The sequence below is a fragment of the Saccopteryx bilineata genome, chromosome 1 (assembly GCF_036850765.1).
Source record: "Saccopteryx bilineata isolate mSacBil1 chromosome 1, mSacBil1_pri_phased_curated, whole genome shotgun sequence".
NCBI lineage: Eukaryota > Metazoa > Chordata > Mammalia > Chiroptera > Emballonuridae > Saccopteryx > Saccopteryx bilineata.
This window is the reverse complement of record NC_089490.1, coordinates 13,036,127-13,055,428: the sequence shown is the minus strand read 5'-3', so window position 1 is coordinate 13,055,428 and position 19,302 is coordinate 13,036,127. Positions and strand designations below refer to the sequence as shown.

General features: G+C 54.9%; 1 protein-coding gene and 1 long non-coding RNA gene across 10 annotated transcripts in view; one reads left to right on the top strand and one right to left on the bottom strand.

The window, feature by feature from the left end:
- Positions 1-19,302, bottom strand: part of ANKS1A (ankyrin repeat and sterile alpha motif domain containing 1A) — a 188,024-nt gene that overhangs the window by 63,376 nt on the left and 105,346 nt on the right. For all 7 annotated transcript variants that reach the window (XM_066280963.1, XM_066281035.1, XM_066281191.1 and 4 more), the window contains 2 exons: positions 17,828-17,957; positions 2,170-2,765 (listed from right to left, as the gene is read on the bottom strand). In XM_066280963.1, coding sequence (XP_066137060.1) covers positions 2,170-2,765; positions 17,828-17,957 — 726 coding nt within the window. The remainder of the gene's footprint in view (positions 1-2,169; positions 2,766-17,827; positions 17,958-19,302) is intronic.
- Positions 2,157-13,224, top strand: LOC136306253 (uncharacterized). Of its 3 annotated transcripts, none has more exons than XR_010725627.1 (3): positions 2,157-2,284; positions 6,756-8,932; positions 10,937-13,224. It is a non-coding gene; the product is annotated as an uncharacterized lncRNA (long non-coding RNA). The 3 variants fall into 3 exon arrangements; XR_010725625.1 differs by lacking the exon at positions 10,937-13,224 and adding an exon at positions 9,018-10,368; XR_010725623.1 differs by lacking the exon at positions 10,937-13,224 and adding an exon at positions 9,694-10,368 and having other exon boundaries at positions 6,756-9,109.

The window sequence follows — 19,302 nt, the reverse complement described above, 5'->3', positions numbered from 1 at the left end:
CTGGTTCAGTGGATAGAGCGTTGGCCCAGTGTATGGATGTAACCATCTGCTTCTCTTCCCCTCCCTCTCCCCCCTCACTCCCTCTTCTCCTCCCACAGTCAGTGGCTCAGTTGGCTCAAGTATCAGCCCCCGGGTACTGAGGATAGCTCGGCTGATTCGAGCATCGGTCCCAGATGGTGTCTGCCAGGTAGATCCTGGTCAGGGTACATGTGGTAGTCTGTCTCACTATCTACCGTCCTCTCACATAAACAAAAAGGGGAGGGGGCCTGTTAATGTTTCCTATGAAATCAAAGTTCAACTTTCTGAATTATGTCCAATAACACCTCAATTGTCTTGAGTTCTTTCGACTTTAAAATGTAACAGTGCTTCTGGGCCAGACGACAGATGGGCCCAGGACACCCTGAACAGTCCCTGGGCTCACTCTGCAGACCTGCAATCTCTGCCTGCAGAGGAAACATCAGCCATGAGCCTCCTCGCATTAAGATGCCAAGAGACAACTGGCTTATTAATCCAAACAGCCGACTTCAATGAAGCTGGAATGGGCCTCAGAGGTTCCCCTCAGGGAGCAGGTCCTGGTGCTCCAGGCTGCGCAGCGATGCCGCCTGCCATGAGCAGAGCAGGAGTGTCCCACAGAGAGCCGCCTGGCCCTGGGACCCCGGGGGGGGGCACGCTCAGGAGATGGGGTCAGAGAGGAGAGCTGATTAACTCACTAGCGGGAAGGCTGTCTCAAGCCCAATCAGAGGACTCAGAGGCAGCGCCTCGATATCAAATCAAATACTCGTATCTCGGACTCAAGTTCAAGGCCGGCTCAGATCTGGTCCCATCCTCACTCTCAATCCTTCTTTCTGGTTCCCCCCTACACAAACACTGCAGCCACAGAGGTGCAAGGGCCCCCAGTGTCCCCTGAGCCACGCCTTGGCTCCCGGGGACCTTTCTCCACCCCCACCCCCCAGCTTCACGCTGGCTTTAATCGCTGACTCTTTCACTCTGCATCACGCCCCACTTCTCTGTGATCTTCCTGGGGGCGCCCTTCCTCCCCCTCACACCTCTGTCAGCCCCCCACCCCCACCCCCAGGGACTTGTTTTCTCTTCACTGGTCCTGCCGGCTCAGAGCACACCACACTCCTCACAATCGCCTTCCTCTGTCCCTGACTGTGAATGAGTCAACGTCTGTCTCCAAGAACAGGCAGAGCACGTGGCGGCCTGGCGCCCACATGGGCTCGCCACACGCTGCTGCTGGGCACAGCGAGGGCCTCCTGGCGCGCAGGGCTCTGGCCCCACAGCCCCAACCCCCTCTTATCTGCAGATGAGTGCGGGAAGAATATCACCCCCTACCCCCCACCCCCCACCCCTGCACAGGAATCGGAACAGGATTAGCTTTGGTTTACACAACTTTGCAGCCGCACCCGGAACCAGGATGGGCAGGGCCCTCGGCCCCCAGGCTGTTTAAATGGACATGTCGGCTGTACCACCCCCCTCCTCCCGGAGAGCTAAATCCATCTCCTGAAACGTTCTCAGGAGACAGACGCACTTGCCCCGGCTAGAAGCCTGCAAGGGTAGCACTTGGACGTTCCCTGGGTGTTTACCAGTCTGAGGAACATTCTTCTGCCCAGTAAGACATGTCATGGGTCACCGAGAAGCATTCCGGGACATACTGCCAACTATTCTGTACCGGGGTTATGAAGAAACCTGGGCCCCAGGGGGAACGCTCTCTCCTCTCTGACGTTTTCTGAGCCACCTTGCCCGGGGCCACAGCAACCTGGGAGTGCTGGCTGGCCGGGCTTCTGCCGGGGAGGCATCAGGAGAGAGCAGAGGCTGGGGGAGCCCCCGGGGGCCCCTTCCTCGACCCTCCCAGCTGACTGGGTCTCCCCTCTCCCTCCTGAAGGCCTCCTTGGGCACCGTCAGGGTGAGCGGGGCTGTTTCCGTGGGGCTGACAGGATCCAAATGCTTCCAAACAGCATGTCATTTCTAAGAACTGCCTCCCCCTCCGGCCTCCCACTGGACCCAAAGCACCAGGGAGCACCTGCTCTCCCGATCCGGACAGGGAGAGCCCCGGCCCCGGCTGCCGGAGCCGCACGGGTCACGGTGCGAAGGAGACAGGGGCCGCTCTGCCCACACGTGGTCCCGGGAGCTGCTCGCAGGGCAGCCTGTGACGTCACGCGGCCTTACCTCATCCCACTCCGAGGCGAAGGAGGGCGACTTCTCCAGCCTCTTCTTCCCGACGCTGCAGTTGGACAGGGACTCGCTCCGGCTCCCCATTGCCGCGTCCTCCGTGGGAGAGCAGGTCAGGAGGTCCGAGTCTGACTTGGACAGGCTGCGGCTGAGTTTGAGCTCAGCTCTGGGCTTGCCGGTGGGAGGGGCTCGGCTCCTGGCCCCGCCGCGGTCTCCCTCTTCCTCGGCCCCTCCGGGGTGTGGGGGCGCCGTGGGAGTCAAAGTTTCGGGGTGCGGCTGGCTGTTGGCGGGGGGCAGGCCCACCAGGTGGCCTCCTCTCTTACTGGGGTCCAGGCCCCCGGGTGGGGAGCCTCCAGCGGCGTGAGCTCCCGTCTCCTCCAGCTGCATGCCGGTCTCGTGGCAGGTGCCCTGCGCGGGCGGCCCTTCCGAATGGCTCTGGCCGGTGGCAGGGAGCAGCTGGAAAGGGTCCTGCCCCACCTCACACACTGGGGAGGAGCCGTGGAGGAGACCCGAGAACTGTTCCGGGACCTGCCCGTCCCGCCCCTCCGCCGAGTCCTGGCTCCGGCCTCCGCCGCCGCCGCTCTGCCTGTGGTCTTGAAGTGGACGGAGAGGGAGAGGGAGAGAGAGAGAGAGAGAGAGAGAGAGAAATAAAAAATTAAACGTGGCAAAGACCAACAAGGTCCCAGCGCAGGCAGCAAGCGCCCGGCAGAGCCAGAGCGGAGGAATTCAGGACCCAAGGGGGGAGAGGGGCAGGCTGGATGGGCCGGGGAGAGGGCAGAGGGGGAGCCGAGAGAGGAAGGAAGAAAACAGCTTTGTATTGTTCTTCATGTTCAATTTGTACCCAAAGTCGGAGCATTTATGAAATTCCAAACACTGGCCTGATTAAGGCTCCCTGGCAGCCTTCCCCGCTGTGAGAGTTCTGTTAGCGTTGAGGACCAGACCTTGCTATATAAGGACACCCTGCACGGGGGACCCCGGCGAGGAGCCTGAGTGCGAGCGGGAAAGAGGGCGCCCTGCCCAGCAAGTGGGAGCAAGTGGGAGCAAGGGAGCCGACGCCCGGGACGTGGGACACAGCGCCATCCAGGCCAGGGCGTCACTGAGAGCCACCCGCCCCCCCCCCCCCCCGCCCTCCTCCAGCAGTGACGGAGGGGGTGTCACAATCCACAACCTGCAGCTTCTGGAATTCCTTCCCTGAAAGTGCAAAACAGCCCAGCAGAGAAGGGGCGCTTCCTTCCTCGGAGGGCGGCTCTCTGCTACCTCGCCCTTCCTTCCGTGGGGAGCACAGACACCACCCCCCGCCCCAAGAACGTGCACATCTCACTCCTCCCAAAGCCTCCCAGCTGCTCCTATTTGTTTAAGGTTAACCTCAGCTGATCCACTGAAAACAAAAATGGTCTCATCTGTCCTTGCCAAGAGACATTTGCACTTCTCAGACCTCCCTGCTGTCCCGGAAACCTGACACTGACTAGCTCGGGAGGCTGCCCACCCGCCCCCGGGATACCAGATACCTCTGCCTTGAAGTAGCAGAAATAATTGACCCAATCAGAGTCCAAACGTCGGTCTCACACGTTGGTCTCACACTGGGACACCTGAGGGGCTCGCCCTGCGTGACCTCGGACCCAGTAAGAGATCTTAACCGACATCAGCGGGGCAGAAAACGAGCCTGTGTCCAGTGCTGGCTCACACTCCAAACCCCACAGTCCCCTTGATTTGCTCTGGGTGGACGCTCCGGGACGCACACCCAGGGATCCCCCGGTCGGCCCAGAGCTCCCAAGAACTGTTCACGAGATCAGAGGCTCTCAGAACTGAGAGGGTCGAGTTCAGTTACTTTCACAGATGAGAAACCGAAGGCTCTCAGGCCTTGACTCATTTGCCCGAGGTGGGGGCGGGGGGGTTACCCAACCCCCGGCTCTCCGGCCCTGTCCTTCTCCGTGGGCTGTGCAGGCCCGAGGTGGGGGCGGGGGGTTACCCAACCCCCAGCTCTCCGGCCCTGCCCTTCTCCGCGGGCTGTGCAGCCCTGGCCGGAGCTCCCCTCGCTGGGCTTCAGTATCTAAGGTAAACAGGCTGGACTGCGGGACCTCTGAAATCCCTCTTACCCATAGTGATGAGAAACCAGGTTTCCCCACTACTGTGATGCAGACTTCTCCCCCTGGGGGTGCTGCACAACCCCCCCCCCCCAGCTTGCCGGCAGCCCCAGGACCCCTCCTCGAAGCTTGGCTCTGAAACCAAACAGGGCAGTCGGAGGAGGAGGGTGCGCTTTATAAACCTGGGCTCTGAACGCAGTCGCCACCGCTGCCCATGCACGATGCTGGCCCCACACCGCTGGTTCTCCCCACACTGCCTTGAAGGGAGGGTCCCACCCCACCCACCCCACCCACCAGCTCTCTGTGACAAGCCCGGCACCCTGAGGTCTGCGCAGGGACGTGGTTCCATTGGCCCCACCCTCTCAGGAAGAACAGTTCAGTGCCCACTGTCCGTTCGGCTCCGGTGAGCAAGCGTACAGAGGCAGCTGGTTAACTCCACTCTGGGCTCTGGTTACACGTCCACAGAAGCCCAGAAGCAGGGACTCTGGCATCTCCTACAGAGTACACTCGACTGCTTTGGACTTTCACACCCCAGCCCGCACACCCCGTACCCCAGAGGTCAGGCCCCACGCCCTGAACAGCCTCAGTCACTGCTCCGGGGAGAGGAGACGCTGCACACAGAACAGTCCCACGTGCTCAGCTCAGGCCCCGGGGGACCCTGGCTGCAGAGCTGTGAACGCCACGCAGGAGCGAAGCTGCCCAGTGCTGTGCGGTGGGGCGCAGGGAGGGTGACCCATGACCATCCGTCCAGTGGTGGTGCAGGCCCACAGCACTTCCTAGAAGAGGCTGATAGGGAGAGTCAACCAAGCTGCAAAATTTGCCACCTCTAAGGCCATATATGTGTGTGTGTGTGTGTGTGTGTGTGTGTGTGTGTGTGTGTGTGTGTATTTTTTAGTGCGTGTAAGAGGAAGAGAGATGAGAAGCATCAACTTGTAGCTATGGCACTTTAGTTGTTCACTGATTACTTCTCATGTGTCTTGACGGGGGGGGAGGCTCCAGCTGAGCCAGTGACCCCTTGTTCAAGCCAGTGACCTTTGGGCTCAAGCCGGCGACCTTGGGGTTTCAAACCTGTGTCCTCAGTCTCCCAGGTCAACGCTCTATCCACTGCGCCACCGCCAGGTCAGGCGAGGACTACATATATTTTAGTGGCCAGCTTCCTACAGAGATCCTGGCCCAGGTGAAGCACCTCTCAGACTGCACTTGAATACAGAAGGTAACAGAAGCACAGGCTTCCATTTCTTCGCTTCAGCTTCCAGCTTCTTATTTAATAGTTTGGGAGTGGCGGTGGAGGGCGGTGAGCCCAACAACAAGAGAAAAACACCACAGCCCAGAACTGGGAGCCAGCGTGGCCGACGCTGCCTGGGTGGACCTCGGAACCCGGGCTGCAGGGAATGTCTTGCCCGCTGTGGGCGCCGACAATGGAGGCCCTGTCTGACAGCCACCATTCAAGCATGCCATCAATGGAGAAAGAGAGCCCGATGCCAAGAGCTCAACGCCAGACTGCTGCGGGGAAGGAAGTGGGCAGAAAAACAGCAACGGGAACTTATGGAAGAAGGGAGCATGTGAAGAGGAAGAATGTCAGACTCCCAGTCCCCCCAGAGGAGCCACGGCCCACTAGCACTTTGTGGAAAATATGAACACATGGAATGGGATTCTTACATGACTCACCCAGGCAAGACCCTAGAAAAGATACCTGGGTGTTTAAAAAACTTGATCTAAGAACCTCAAGATCTTATAAGGTGGTGTTCTCTTTCCCATAAAAAAAACTATAACCCAGCCTCACCAGGCGGAGGCGCAGTGGATAGAGCATGGAACTGGGATGCAGAGGACCCAGGTTTGAAACCCTGGGTTGAGGTCACCGGTTTGAGCATGGGCTCACCAGCTTGAGCGTGGAATCATCTGGTTTGAGCGCAGGATCACAGACATGAGCCCAAGGTCACTGGCTTGAGCCCAAAGTTGCTGGCTTGAGTAAGGGGTCACTCCACTCACTCTGCTGGAGCCCTCCGGTCAAGGCACATATGAGAAAGCAATCAATAAATAATGAGGGTGCTGCAATGAAGAATTGATGCTTCTTATCTCTCTCCCTTCCTGTCTGTCCCTATCTGTCCCTCTCTCTGTCTCTCTCTCTCTCTCTCTCACACACACACACACACACACACACACACCAAAAAGAACCCTATAACCCAGCCTTAGCCAGAGTTCCTGAATAAGCAAGTCAACAGGTAAGAAGAGATCTACTCAGTGGTCCCTTCCTCCTGTCAAATTAGAATAACACCTGGTCTCTTAGGGACACGGTTTTAACAACATAATGTACTGGTCAAGAGCCACATTTCAACAAATTACTTAATTCTCTGTGCCCGGTATTCTTAGGTATAATTTGGAAATCTTACTAATACTTATTTAATGGGATTGTTGTGAGAATTAAATTATGCGTGTAAAAGACATTTAGAACATGCAGCTCTGAACAGATGTTAACAATTGTTATTATTCTCCACACAGGATACATCATAACATCTTTTGCTAACAGATGAGACCAATTACTTCTCCATTCCTCACAAGGATCATCGAAGACAATGTATCTGACAAGTACACACACCGCTGACTTCACTATCCTCACGATCCCTGACCATCCCAGACGGATCACAGGAGACAGAGCAAGAAGCCTGAAGAGAGAGGCTGAGACAGGCCCCAGAGCTGTCGCTCTGACCGCCCCACCCTCCCCCCAATACACATGTGCAAGGCGTCTGCCTTCGGGGGCACCCAAGAGACAGAGATGAAGTCACCGTGTCTGCTCAGCGGACTTCCCAGCCGCTGGCAGGGACGAGCATGTACAGAAATGCGTAGAATTCAAGGCAGAACTTAATAGATGGTTTAAGGGAAGTATAAGCCAAAGGCACAGTGAGCAGGAAGAAAAGCGTGGTGACACTGGGCCCTGGAGGGGCAGGAAGGCCAGACCAGGCGGAGGCACAGACCTGGTGCGGGGGGTTGTGAACCCGCAGCGCCCTCCCTTCTGATCGGGGCCCACCGTGCTCTCCCGTCCCACTCCACCCGCAGCACCCCTCACCACCTGCCTCCCCAGGGAGACACAGGAGGGAGCAGGACCCACACACTGAGGCCCACTGCTCCCCTGAACAGGACACCCCAACCCGCTGACTTCTCGTCGACTTTCCCCTTCCTTCATCCTGGGTGCTCGCTGCCTTTATTGACCCGCTGAGCTCCGAAGTGGGGCCATGTCTGTATTTTAATCACTGTGATGGTCCCTGGGAACCCCAAGGGCTTTTGAATAATAACATTTTAACATTTACATGTTTCTATTTCCTGCCCGTTTAAATCAGGGCTGGAAAACGCAGCTCGTGGGAGGACTCACCGAGTCAAATCACAGCTCAAGGCCCAGAGGAGGGAGCTGGGGTGCTCCCGTCTCCCAGACTGCTCGACTGCCTGCTCCGTCAGGACCGGTAGGACTGGGACCGGGACCAGGACCTCCGGCGGCCTCGTCAGGGGTGAGCCCTGTGGGCTCCCAAGCCCAGGGCTGCTTTCGGAGGCCCCCACGCCTCCCCAGGAAGGAAGGCGCCCACGAGGTGGCGCAGACACTGGGTGGACACTGTGATCCAAGACAACGGCGGCCGAGAGTCCACTCTGGTCCACGGCAACCAGAGAAACCGACAAGGGGCCCAGGCGGCAGTCCCAGCCCGGCGGCTTTTCCTCTCTGGGTCTGGGTCGAGAGAGGAACGGCAGGGCTGCACTCTCCTGGGCCTGGGACTTAGCGTGGTTTGAATCTGTGATTAGACGACCTCGGTTTCCTTCCAGCTCTCCGCTTTTAAGAATGTGAATAGCAGCAGCAGGGCTCTCTCTGGGTGAAATGATTTAACCTCGTGGCTAAAGAGGCTCTGGGTCCAGCCAGGCGAGGGCTTAAGGCCCTGCTCTCACACCTAACTTTCTCCTGGTGTGCCAAACAGGGATAAGAATATCCCCGCCCCAGATCTGTCTGGAGATGGTCGGTGACCTAATCAGTGTAAATGAACTCAGCATGTGGCTGGCCCCTGGGAAGCGTTTGGCTGCCATTGTCACCATCACTTTTCATTGACAGCCGTGTCCAGCGCCCTCCTCTCCCTCCTCTCTCTGACTCTGCGAAGGGGGTGGGTTTCCTCTGACCGGCCCGGGAACCAGGCAGGATTCAACTCAAGTGCCAGGGCTAGTCTGGCAGTCCTGTAAGCCCCTCCAACTCGCCTACTCGCCAGACCAGCTCTGCCTGGGTCAGCTGCGAGCAGCCGCATGTGTGACTAATTTAACAGCACACTTGCTGTTTCCCTTGATCTTCTGCCAGTCCCCACAGTGGGCACCCTCAACCATTTGCTCTCTCTTCTCCAGTTGCTGGAATGTTGAGCCCTGCTGAGCACTCAGGAACAACTGGCTGAGTCCTGCGCCAGCGCCCTGAGCTCAGCTGCTCCCGATAGCTACGGTGCACGAGGCACTTGTCATTCCGTGCCACACACTGCACCGAGTGGCTTCATTTTTAACGGTCACAGACACCACAGGGTAAGAATCTGTATTCCCATTTCATGTAGAAAATGAGGCTTGACGAGGCGAAAGGACTTCCTCAAGGTCACCAGCCGATAAGTGGTACAGCGAGAAGCCAGGAGCCTGCCCGGCGACCAGACCCAGCCAGCCACCCCTGTGTGCGTCTCTTACGCACCTGTGGTGTCACCGTAAGACGACCTCCTCGTCCCTTCCACTCTTTTCAAACTGTCCTCTTCCCCACAGCTCCTACGTCTTACTCCTGGAGGACCATCATACGAGCTTCCCGATCAGACAAACCTCCTTAACCACCCACAATACTGGGTGAACATGTGGGTGTGAGTCCACCTCCTCCCCTCCCCCCCCTCCTCAGGGAAGCGTCTCCCTAAGATTTATGAAGGACCTCCTCATCGCCTGACCCTCTTGCTAGTCTTCCTCCTCCCGGCTCTTTCTGTATCATCTGGTCCTGTTGACATGCTTGTCCCCAATATCCACTCTCCCCTTCCTGGGTTGGCTCACGACCGCCCAGGATAAAGACATCTGCCACCTTCGCCGGGGTAGCTGTGGCCTCGTGGCCCAGTTCTGGCCAACGGGGTACGAGTGACAGTGGTATGTGCAACTTTTGAGAAGCGTCCTCAGCGAAGTGCCCTCCTCTCCCCTCTCTTCCTTCCTGTGCTGGCAGCTGGCACTGGAGAGTCATCTCGAACCATGACATGGCAGAAGGAACTGGGCCCGGGACCGTCATAAACCAGCCCTGGACCCCTCACTCCTGGGCTTCTGTTATTTTGGGGTTTCCCTCCCATTCAGCCTTGGCTTCTGAGACACTGCAATGATCTGGTTACCCCCTTAAGTTTCTTCACCCTTTTGCCTCTTAATAGAAGACCTCTTCTTGACTTCTCCGATCCGTCTTCTTCCTCTGCAGCTGATTACCATCATGATAACCATCACCTTGGTTGTAGAGCGTAAGCCTGAAACGTGGAGGTTTCCAGTTCGATCCTCGGTTCAGGACACACACAGGAACAGATTCATGGCCCTGTCTCTCTCCCTCCCTGCCTGCCTCTCTTACTAAAATCAATAAAATTTTTAAAAATCAAAATGGACCCTAACATCTTCCCTCAAACATGTCCCTCCTTCAGTCCCCTATTTCTGTTAGTTGTGCAGTATCGTCCCGATTAAACAGGCTTAAAACCCCCTCCCCTCCCCTTCTTTCACGTTTACCGGAAGGTCCTCCTCCCTCTTGCTCCCTCCTGTCTCCAGTTTGGGCTCTGATTTCCTCTAAGAGACTCTAGGCTATTCCCGCCTCTGGCCTCTCCCCACCGCAATCTCCGACTCCACAATCACCCCAGCAGCGACGGGCCCCGTCTCTGGAGCAGAGGCCGGCCTTCGAGACCCACACCTCTACAACCAGTCCTCTGCTCCAGCCAAACGGGGTCTGACCTCTTCCCAAACACCTGATCTGTGTCTCCCCTCATCTCACTGCGGCTTCCGCCACCGGGAGGCCTCCCCCTTCCTCCCTCCTCCTGCCTGGCTAGCAAGTAGAGCCCTCGATTTGGAGGTTCAGCTCAAATGCCACTTCTCCCAGAAAGCCACTCCTGATCTCCCCCAGTGACACGATCTCTCCCTCTTTTTGAACTCTAAAACTACTCTTATACCACTTTCTGTGATTTTAATACACTGTGCCCGTCATGATCACGTTACCTATGTCTCGTGTACGTGTGAATAAAGAGATGTGGGCACATTTGGTGGAAGGAAGTAGAGAGGAATAGTGCACGAGGTTTGGGCTTATTTTCTAATGGAAAGAAAAGTTCAGAAATGGAAATTGTTGCCTGACCTGTGGTGGCGCAGTGGATAAAGCGTCAACCTGGAAATGCTGAGGTTGCCGGTTCAAAACCCTGGGCTTGCCTGGTCAAGGCACATGTGGGAGTTGATGCTTCCTGCTCCTCTCCCCTTCTCTCTCTCTCTCTCTCTCTTGCTCTCTCTCTCTCTCTCTCTCCCCTCTCTATAATGAATAAATAAAATCTAATAAAAAAGAAATGGAAACTGAGAGGGGAGACGGTTATCCAGTGGGACTTCTGGCAGGGGCTCCTCTACTGCAAGAAGCTGAAAATAAGGCTTAATTATGAAACTCTTAATTTAATTTATTTTATTTTATTTTTGCCTTTTAGCAAAAGCATCGAAATGTACTCCTTCTAAGGCGTCCCCAAACTACAGCCCGCGGGCCACAATGCGGCCCCCTGAGGCTATTTATCCAGCCCCCACTGCACTTCTGGAAGGGCACCTCTTTCATTGGTGGTCAGTGAGAGGACCACTGTATTTGGCAGCCCTCCAATGGTCTGAGGGACAGTGAACTGGCCCCCTGTGTAAAAAGTTTGGAGACCCCTAGACTCTACCAGGAAAAGGGTAAAGATGGTGGATTGAACACACGTGTCTATGAAACCTTCCTGAAGCCTTTCTAAACCAGTAGTAGTGAAGCTAGGACAGCTGATGGAAGCACACCTGAGAACCCCAAGCAGGTAAAAGGAAAAGCCAGGGCTTACACTCCGAAATTCCCTGCAGCTCAGGAGCTGGCCGCACTTGGGATGCGGGAGTAGACGGAGAACATAACTAAATAACACCCCCCACCCGCCCAGAGGATGAAGATCTTTGTCCTTGTGCACAAACTTCACACAGACCCAAAAGCACAGCTCCCAGCTGCACCCACTGAGCTGCAGGTACAGAACCTCAGAAGGCTGTCCCCGTGCCGGGCTGTCTTCAGATACTCATCCGTCACTCCCCTCAGCTAGGCGGGCTGAGTGCCGTCAGTGGGCGCGGCGGGACGAAGCCACGGAGACCAGTGACCGCTTTCCCACGTGCTGAGGAACTCGGACAGCTGCCCGCTGGTTCTCTGAGCGGCAGTGGGATCAGAACGCCCAGCTGGCGAAGAGTTCAACGCCAGAGAGGGATGAACGACTAGGCGACAGGGAACAGGAGACACCATTCTCCCCAGCACTGAAAACATGTAAACAACAGAGAACACCCAGCTGGAGGAAACGATCACAAAACCACCCAGGCCTGTACCTTTTTTGGGGGGAACGGGTTTTCTACTTCATGGATCCTGATGAAGCCTTCTACTTCTGTCAGTTTTTGTCACTTTCACAGAAACGAGTAGCATTTCTGGGTGGGAGGATTCTTCACTGGGAAGGGCTGTCCTGCACAGTGTAGGGTGCTTAGCATTCCTGGTCGCCAGGAACGAAATGCCGGCAGGACCCGCCTCTACCAGGCACTGGGTGGCCCAGTCACCCCCCCCCCCCCAGACAACTCTTCCCAGAGGGGTGGCAGCAACAATAACCGACCACACAAAACTTATTTCTCTAAGTTCTCTTATCATTCATTTTTTTGTTTTCAAAAAGTGCTTTACATTTTTACTGTACCATTTTAAACCATTTATACGTTGGCTTCTCCAAGCTCTTACATGTCTATAAAGCACGGACACAATATTAACTTTTGAGATGCCTGGATTCATGGTTTATACATTCTTTATATTATTCTAATATACTGTTTTGTTTCTCTTCGTCAAAATAGTCAGGTATCTTTTAAAAAACAAACAGGTCCTCATCATAAGGATCAAGCCTATTGTTTTGCTGTATTTTTACTTCATTATTTCTGCTCTTGTTTTTTTCTTTACTTAACTGAGGAGTAACAACAGGCATACCAAAAAGAATGTGAAGTGTACTGTCTGCTTTTATCTGTATTCATTCCTCTCTGCTACTTTCTCTTGGTTGAGCTTGAGTCTTTGTTTCTTTAACAAATGAATGTAAGGGTATAATCTTTCCTCTGACTGTCACTTTGGCAAAGTATTGCCAGTATTTCTATGAAGTGTTTCCACTGCCATATGAGCCCACACTCAATATTTTTAAGTAGAAAAATAGGGGGGGGGGGAGGCAGTACACAGACTAAACATATAACACTAATCAACAGGTTGCTCAATTTCACTAGTCAGGTAAACGCCCAGGTCGAATGACCCCTTTTTTAGCTTATCATGGTGATAAAAACGTGTTGACCAAGGCATGGGGAAGAGAGTGTCCTCATTCACCATTAAGGGAAGGGAAGTTAGCTCCCTCAGTCAGACCTAGACCAGCACCTCACTCCGACTGGCCAGTTTTTCTTTCTGTCAGTGTCCTGTAAGAAATACCCCTCTCTAACCCTGAAAGAACGTGTGCATGGAACGTCCCCAGAGCGTCATTTATCACAGAGAACTGCTGACAACATCAATCGGAGAACGGGAGAGTGAGACAACCACGAAGAAAGAAAGAAAGAAATGGGGTAGATTTTTATGAAGTAAGACAAAATTGTACCCATAATCTAGAGACAATGTAGAAAAAAAAAGTCTGCAAAATAGTTTGTAAAATATGATCTCCGTTTTAGGTTAAAAACAAAACAATTTCACACAATCACTTTTTTAAAAAAAATAAAGATGGGCTTTTTCTTTTTAATGTTTAATTTATTGATTTTATTTTTTCGAGAGAGAAACACTGATCTGTTTCTGTGTGTGCCCTGATTGGGGATTGAACCGGCAACCTCTGCACTTTGGGAAGATGCTCTAACCAACCGAGCCACCTGGCTAGGGCTCACACGGTCACTGTTGTGTAAAGAGAGCACATGGTCTGAGGCGTGCACCGCACTTGCACGCTGTGGGCTCCTCAGGCAGCTGTGAGCAGCAGAGAGGTGAGAACCTGAGCATTCTGTGTTCACACCTACATATTTTTTTTTAACTTTAATTTTTAAAAAATTTCCCATCCCGCCCTGGCCGGTTGGCTCAGTGGTAGAGCGTCAGCCTGGCGTGCGGGGGACCCGGGTTCGATTCCCGGCCAGGGCACATAGGAGAAGCGCCCATTTGCTTCTCCACCCCCCCTCTCCTTCCTCTCTGTCTCTCTCTTCCCCTCCCGCAGCCAAGGCTCCATTGGAGCAAAGATGGCCCGGGCGCTGGGGATGGCTCCTTGGCCTCTGCCTCAGGCGCTAGAGTGGCTCTGGTCATGGCAGAGCAACGCCCCTGGTGGGCAGAGCGTCGCCCCTGGTGGGCGTCCCGGGTGGATCCCGGTCGGGCGCATGCGGGAGTCTGTCTGACTGTCTCTCCCCGTTTCCAGCTTCAGGGAAAAAAAAAAAAAAGATAACGACATTAGTGGAAAAGGACTTCGTCTCTCTCACCAACCCAGGCAGGCGATCCCGCCAGGCCACTGAGAAACCGGCCCCGTCCACTTTAATAATGTTTAATGCCACCGCTCCGTTGTCTGAAAGCGGTTGAGTGATCCAAGCAGCTAGCCCGCAGGCAGACACCCCACGTGCTGTGGCCCAATTAAACCTGCTTCCCGTAAGGGCTCCCAACTCCCAGCCCAGCCTTGCAGGGTTGGGAGAGACCGAGCACAGGAGGACAGGAACTGAGGGCTGGGGTTCTCCTGGGAAGCTCCCGCCTTCATCTGGGGCTCTCTGATCTGGGGACAGGAAATTCCTCTCAGGGGCACGTGGCAGCCAAGGAGACCGGCCCCATTTATCCAGTTCATCTGACTTTCCCTTTTCCTTCCTTCCAAAGGCTGAGCACACGGCCCTGTAGTAGCTCCCGATCAGAAAGGGAGGAAGAAGTGCCGTCTTCCTCCTCTGCCCTCATGAATGGCTCTCCCCTCACTAAGAACTACTTTCAAGCAGAGCATCCACTCACTTGTTCTTTAAGGGCTAATTTCACTATGGATTTATTGTCAAAAAAATTAGAGAATGTCTCAGTGCTCTACTCTACTTTCAATGTTTTAATTAAAAAGCTGCTGTGTAACTACAAGATTCGATACATTTAGGTTATTAATTCTTCCCAAAGTGCTGTATAGATTCAACACTATGTCAGGACTTTCTGCAGTAATAATCCACAAGCTGACTCTCAATTTTTGAATGGAAAGATAAAGGCACTAGGATCTCTAGAACAATTCTTTTTTTTTTTTAATTTATTTATTTATTGGCAGAGACAGAGAGAGGGACAGATAGGGACAGACAGACAGGAAGGGAGAGAGATGAGAAACATCAATTCTTCGTTGTGGTTCCTTAGTTGTTCATTGATTGATTTCTCATATGTGCCTTGACTACCGGGGCTACAGCAGACCGAGTGACCCCTTGCTTGAGCCAGCGACCTTGGGCTCAAGCTGGTGAACCTTGCTCAAACCATATGAGCCCACACTCAAGCTGGAGACTTCGGGGGTCTCGAACCTAGGTCCTTCTGCATCCCAGTTTGACACTCTATCCACTGCGCCACCACCTGGTCAGGCTTTTTTTATTTATTCATTTTAGAGAGGAGAGAGAAAGGGAGAGAGAGAGACAGAGAGGGAGAGAGAGAGGAGAGAGAGACAGAGAGAGAAGGTGGGGAGGAGCTGAAAGCATCAACTCCCATATGTGCCTTGACCAGGCAAGCCCAGGGTTTCGAACCGGCGACCTCAGCATTTCCAGGTTGACGCTTCATCCACTGCGCCACCACAGGTCAGGCGCTAGAACAATTCTGAGGAAGAATCACAAGGCGGCAGCGGCAGCTCCATGGAGAAAGGACAGTCTTTCCAACAAATCTGCTCGACTGCTGGACACACGTGTGCAAAAACAGGGGCTCTCCACCCATCCCTCACACCACATATACGAATTAGCTCTAAGAAGCGCCTGACCTGTGGTGGCGCAGTGGATAACGCGTCAACCTGGAAATGCTGAGGTTGCCGGTTCGAAACCCTGGGCTTACCTGGTCAAGGCACATATGGGAGTTGATGCTTCCAGCTCCTCCCCCCTTCTCTCTCTCTGTCTCTCTCTCTCCCTGTCTCTCTCCTCTCTAAAAATGAATAAAGAAAAAAAGAAAAAAAAAAAAAAAAAAAAAATTTCTAAGCTCTAAGAAGAACACAGACGTAAATGTAACACCTAACGCTGTAACGTTTCTGGAAAAAAATATATGTGGGTGACCTTAGTCATTAAAAAAAGGACCAATTAAACTTCATCAAAATTAAGAACCTCTGCTCTTCAAAAGAAGACACTGTTCAGGAAATAAAAATATAAACCATATAACTGATAAAGAACTTTTGTCCAAAAGATATAAAAAATACAACTCAATAATTTAAAAAAAACCCACACTTCTAAAAATGGGCAAAAGATTTGAACAGACACTTATTTTAGATAAAAAGATGGTAAATAATTACATTAATAGATGTCAAAGCCTTTAGTCTTGATGACAACGCAAATTAAATCTGCAATGAGACAGCACTCTGCACCTATTAGCGAAGAAATATCGAGACCTGACCACATTAAGCACTGGGGCGGACACAGAACATCTGCTGATGGGAGCGCAAAGCGGCACCACCAGTCTGGAAGGTGCTTTGGCACCTTCGTGACAAAGGCAGACAGGTATCTACCTGGGACCCAGTCATCCCATTCCCAGTGTTCACCCAGGAGAAATAAACCTGCGCTAACACAAACAATCTGTGCGGAAATGTGCACAACAGCTTTCTTTGCAATTTTCCCAAACTGTAAAGGAAACAGACGTCTCTCAACTAGAGACGGATCAAGTGCGGCCGGTCCATCCACACGAGGGCACACTACTCAGCACTGAAAAGGAGGGACTCTCGGACACACGCAACACCACGGAGGAGCCGCTGGTGAGTCCTGCTGAGGGAAAGGGCCAGACTCCCAGGGCGCACACTGCGTGACTCCATTTCTAAGACATTCTGGGAAAGGCAAAATTACTAGGACAGACATCAGAGCAGTGGCTGCCAGAGGTCAGGGAAGGGCGCAGGAGTGACTCCAAGGGGACACTGAGAACGTTTTGGTGTGATTAAACTGTTCTGTCTCTCGATCAGGGTAGCAGTTATAATGACTACAGCTGTCAAAACTCACAGAATTGTACACAAAAGAGTGAACTTTACTGTGTTGAAATGATAACCCTTTTCTAAAAGCTCCAAATGGAAGCCAAACCAAAACAAAACAAAACTTACAAACCCACAAAGTTTCTGCATGCCAGAGAGAAACCTTACTGATGGGCCCTTTAAAATTAAGATCCACAGCCTGACCTGTGGTGGGGCAGTGGATGGGGCATCGACCTGGAAATGCTAAGGTCGCCGGTTTGAAACCCTGGGCTTGCCTGGTCAAGGCACATATGGGAGTTGATGCTTCCAGCTCCTCCCCCTTCTCTCTGTCTCTCCTCTCTCTCTCTCCCTCTGTCTCTCCCTCTCCCCTCTAAAATGAATTAAAAAAATATTTTTAAATAATAATAATTTTTAAAAAAATTAAGATCCACAATGTCACCCACATATGACATGTCACCCCTTCTGACAGGCCGAGCACCCCCTCGCACCCCCGCTCTGACCTGAGCAGGGACTGTCTCGGGACTGGAAGGAGGCACAGCGCATGCCTCAGGACGGACCCGTCCCTGCGAGCTCTGGGCAGCGAGGAGAGGCGCCGAGTTCCTGCCCCTGCGGCGGGAAGTGCCCCGCCCTTCCTGCTCTCCCCCGAGGAGGAGTGCTCACGGGTGGGCTGACCAGCGGCAGGGGCACCCACCTCTGCCGTGCCTGCGCCCACGGCCACGGCCACGCCGCCCGGCTGGATCCCGGTCGCACAGCGCCCCGACCCTCACAGAGGACGCTGCACTCGCAGCAGCGATGGAAGTAGGCCAAGGCAGCAGAGCACCCCAGTTACCCGGTGACAGCCAATCCTGGCCCCGCCCCGGGAGCGTCTCACTCTGAGGCCGGACTCGGCAGAGCCAGTGCCGTCGGCCTGAGCCCAAAGGGACGGCGTGTCGGGCCTGTTTCTCCAGGGCTCTAGCTTGAGGGCCGTGACCTGAGACCCCCGGTCAATCCTGCACGACCGGAGAGCCCCTCTCCAGGGCACGCCCAGCCTGACCTGACCCGGGCTCCTCCCTGCCCCACCTGCGGGAAGGCGGCCCACCGACTCCGACCCCTGTACTGAAGGCCGGGGCACCCCCCACCCCTCAGTCTGCCGGGAACACTGTTATCTCCTTCCCCGCAGATCACAAACTTTCAAACCCCTTTGGGCTGTTTCTGTCGGGAACGTACCTTTTGTTTTCCCCTCCGCGGACGCCGAGGCCGCCGGCTTCTTTGTTTCTGCCGTGGACAGGAGCTCGTAGGGATGCTCGTCCTCCTCCCTGGCTGCACTCCCTGGGGCCCGGGGCCTCGGGGCCAAGACCTGAGGGAGGAAGCACAGCGGACTGTTCACGGCAAACAGCTCACGGGGAACAAAGCCGAGACGACTGTCCCTGTTCCGTCTGAGAGGAGGAGGGAAGAGAGGCAGGGCCTCGGCGGCCGCGGAATCACAGCACCCTTCCTGGACCATGCACCTGAGCCTCGCCCCGTGGTGACCTCGCCCCGGGGTGACCTCTGACCGACACACTCCCTTCTCTCCCCTCATTTTATCTTCTAAATAAACGTGAATGAGACCTGAGGTCCCCCTCCTGCCTCTCCCATCGCCAGCGCGCTCGCGCCATCTCTTTCCTGCGGGCGACGCTTCCCGCCTCCACGTGTCTTTCCCAGCACACAAGAGGGCCCCCCGAGGCTGGGGTCCACCCCGCTGTCGCCAGCGCCGATCGGAATGACGCTGGCTGACCCCGAGTGACTGCCATTCACTCAGGACGAAGCGCTCTGCAGGTCCTCCGCTCCCACGGGCCATTATTCCCTGGGGGTTGTGAGGAAGCATTTCCCCACAGCCAGCTTCCTACCACGTTTATGAGAACACAATTTCAAATTCGTTCCTCCCGTCCTGGTTCGGGAAACAGGGAGGCAGCGGCCCCATCTGAGGAAGCCCTGGTCCAGGCAGCCGGCTCTCCGAGGAAGTCGGGCCGGCGCTGGCTCCCACACCTGCCAACTGACCCAGTCAGCCGAGGGCCCGGTGGCCAGCGAGTCGCGGAGCCGGGGTAGCTGAGCTCGAAGCAAGCCAGGAACACCAGGGTCAGCGCGACAGCCGCCCCGAGAGACAGGACGAGACCCCAGCGCCAGAGGGTGATTCTGGCTCATCGGTCCTGAGAATTCAACAGCTTCCCAGGCCGTTTAAGAACCATCACACACCAGCTGTTAAGACAACTAACCAAAGCACAGAGTCTCTTCTTGAGCCGTCTGTCCAGGACAAGAAGTACGTCGTGAGCAAGGGGAGAGGGGACCTCCCAACCCACCCACGAGGACGGTTCCCCAGACAGGACTCGCTGTCTGGCGCACACAGGCCCCCCTTCTCCTCCGGCGTGGCCCGCCGCCCGCTGGGGATGATGGGGTCTGTGAGGTGTCACAGCGGAGCCCCGCGGGGGCGTAGCTTGCTGTGGCCCCTGTCAGGGCTGAGGGGACAGCGAGGAGCCTCGTGGCCGCGGATAAGTGAGGCGGCCGCTCCCGCAGGTTAACGAGGCTGCAGCCCAGCAGCAGACAGGAGGCTCTTCCCGAAGTTTTGCCGGGCACAGCAGGGGCGCCACGTGCTGGGAGCCCCCCGCCCCCCACCCCCGGAGCTGAAGGCTGTTTCACTGCGAGGAGCCCTCTGCCGCATTGCCTAC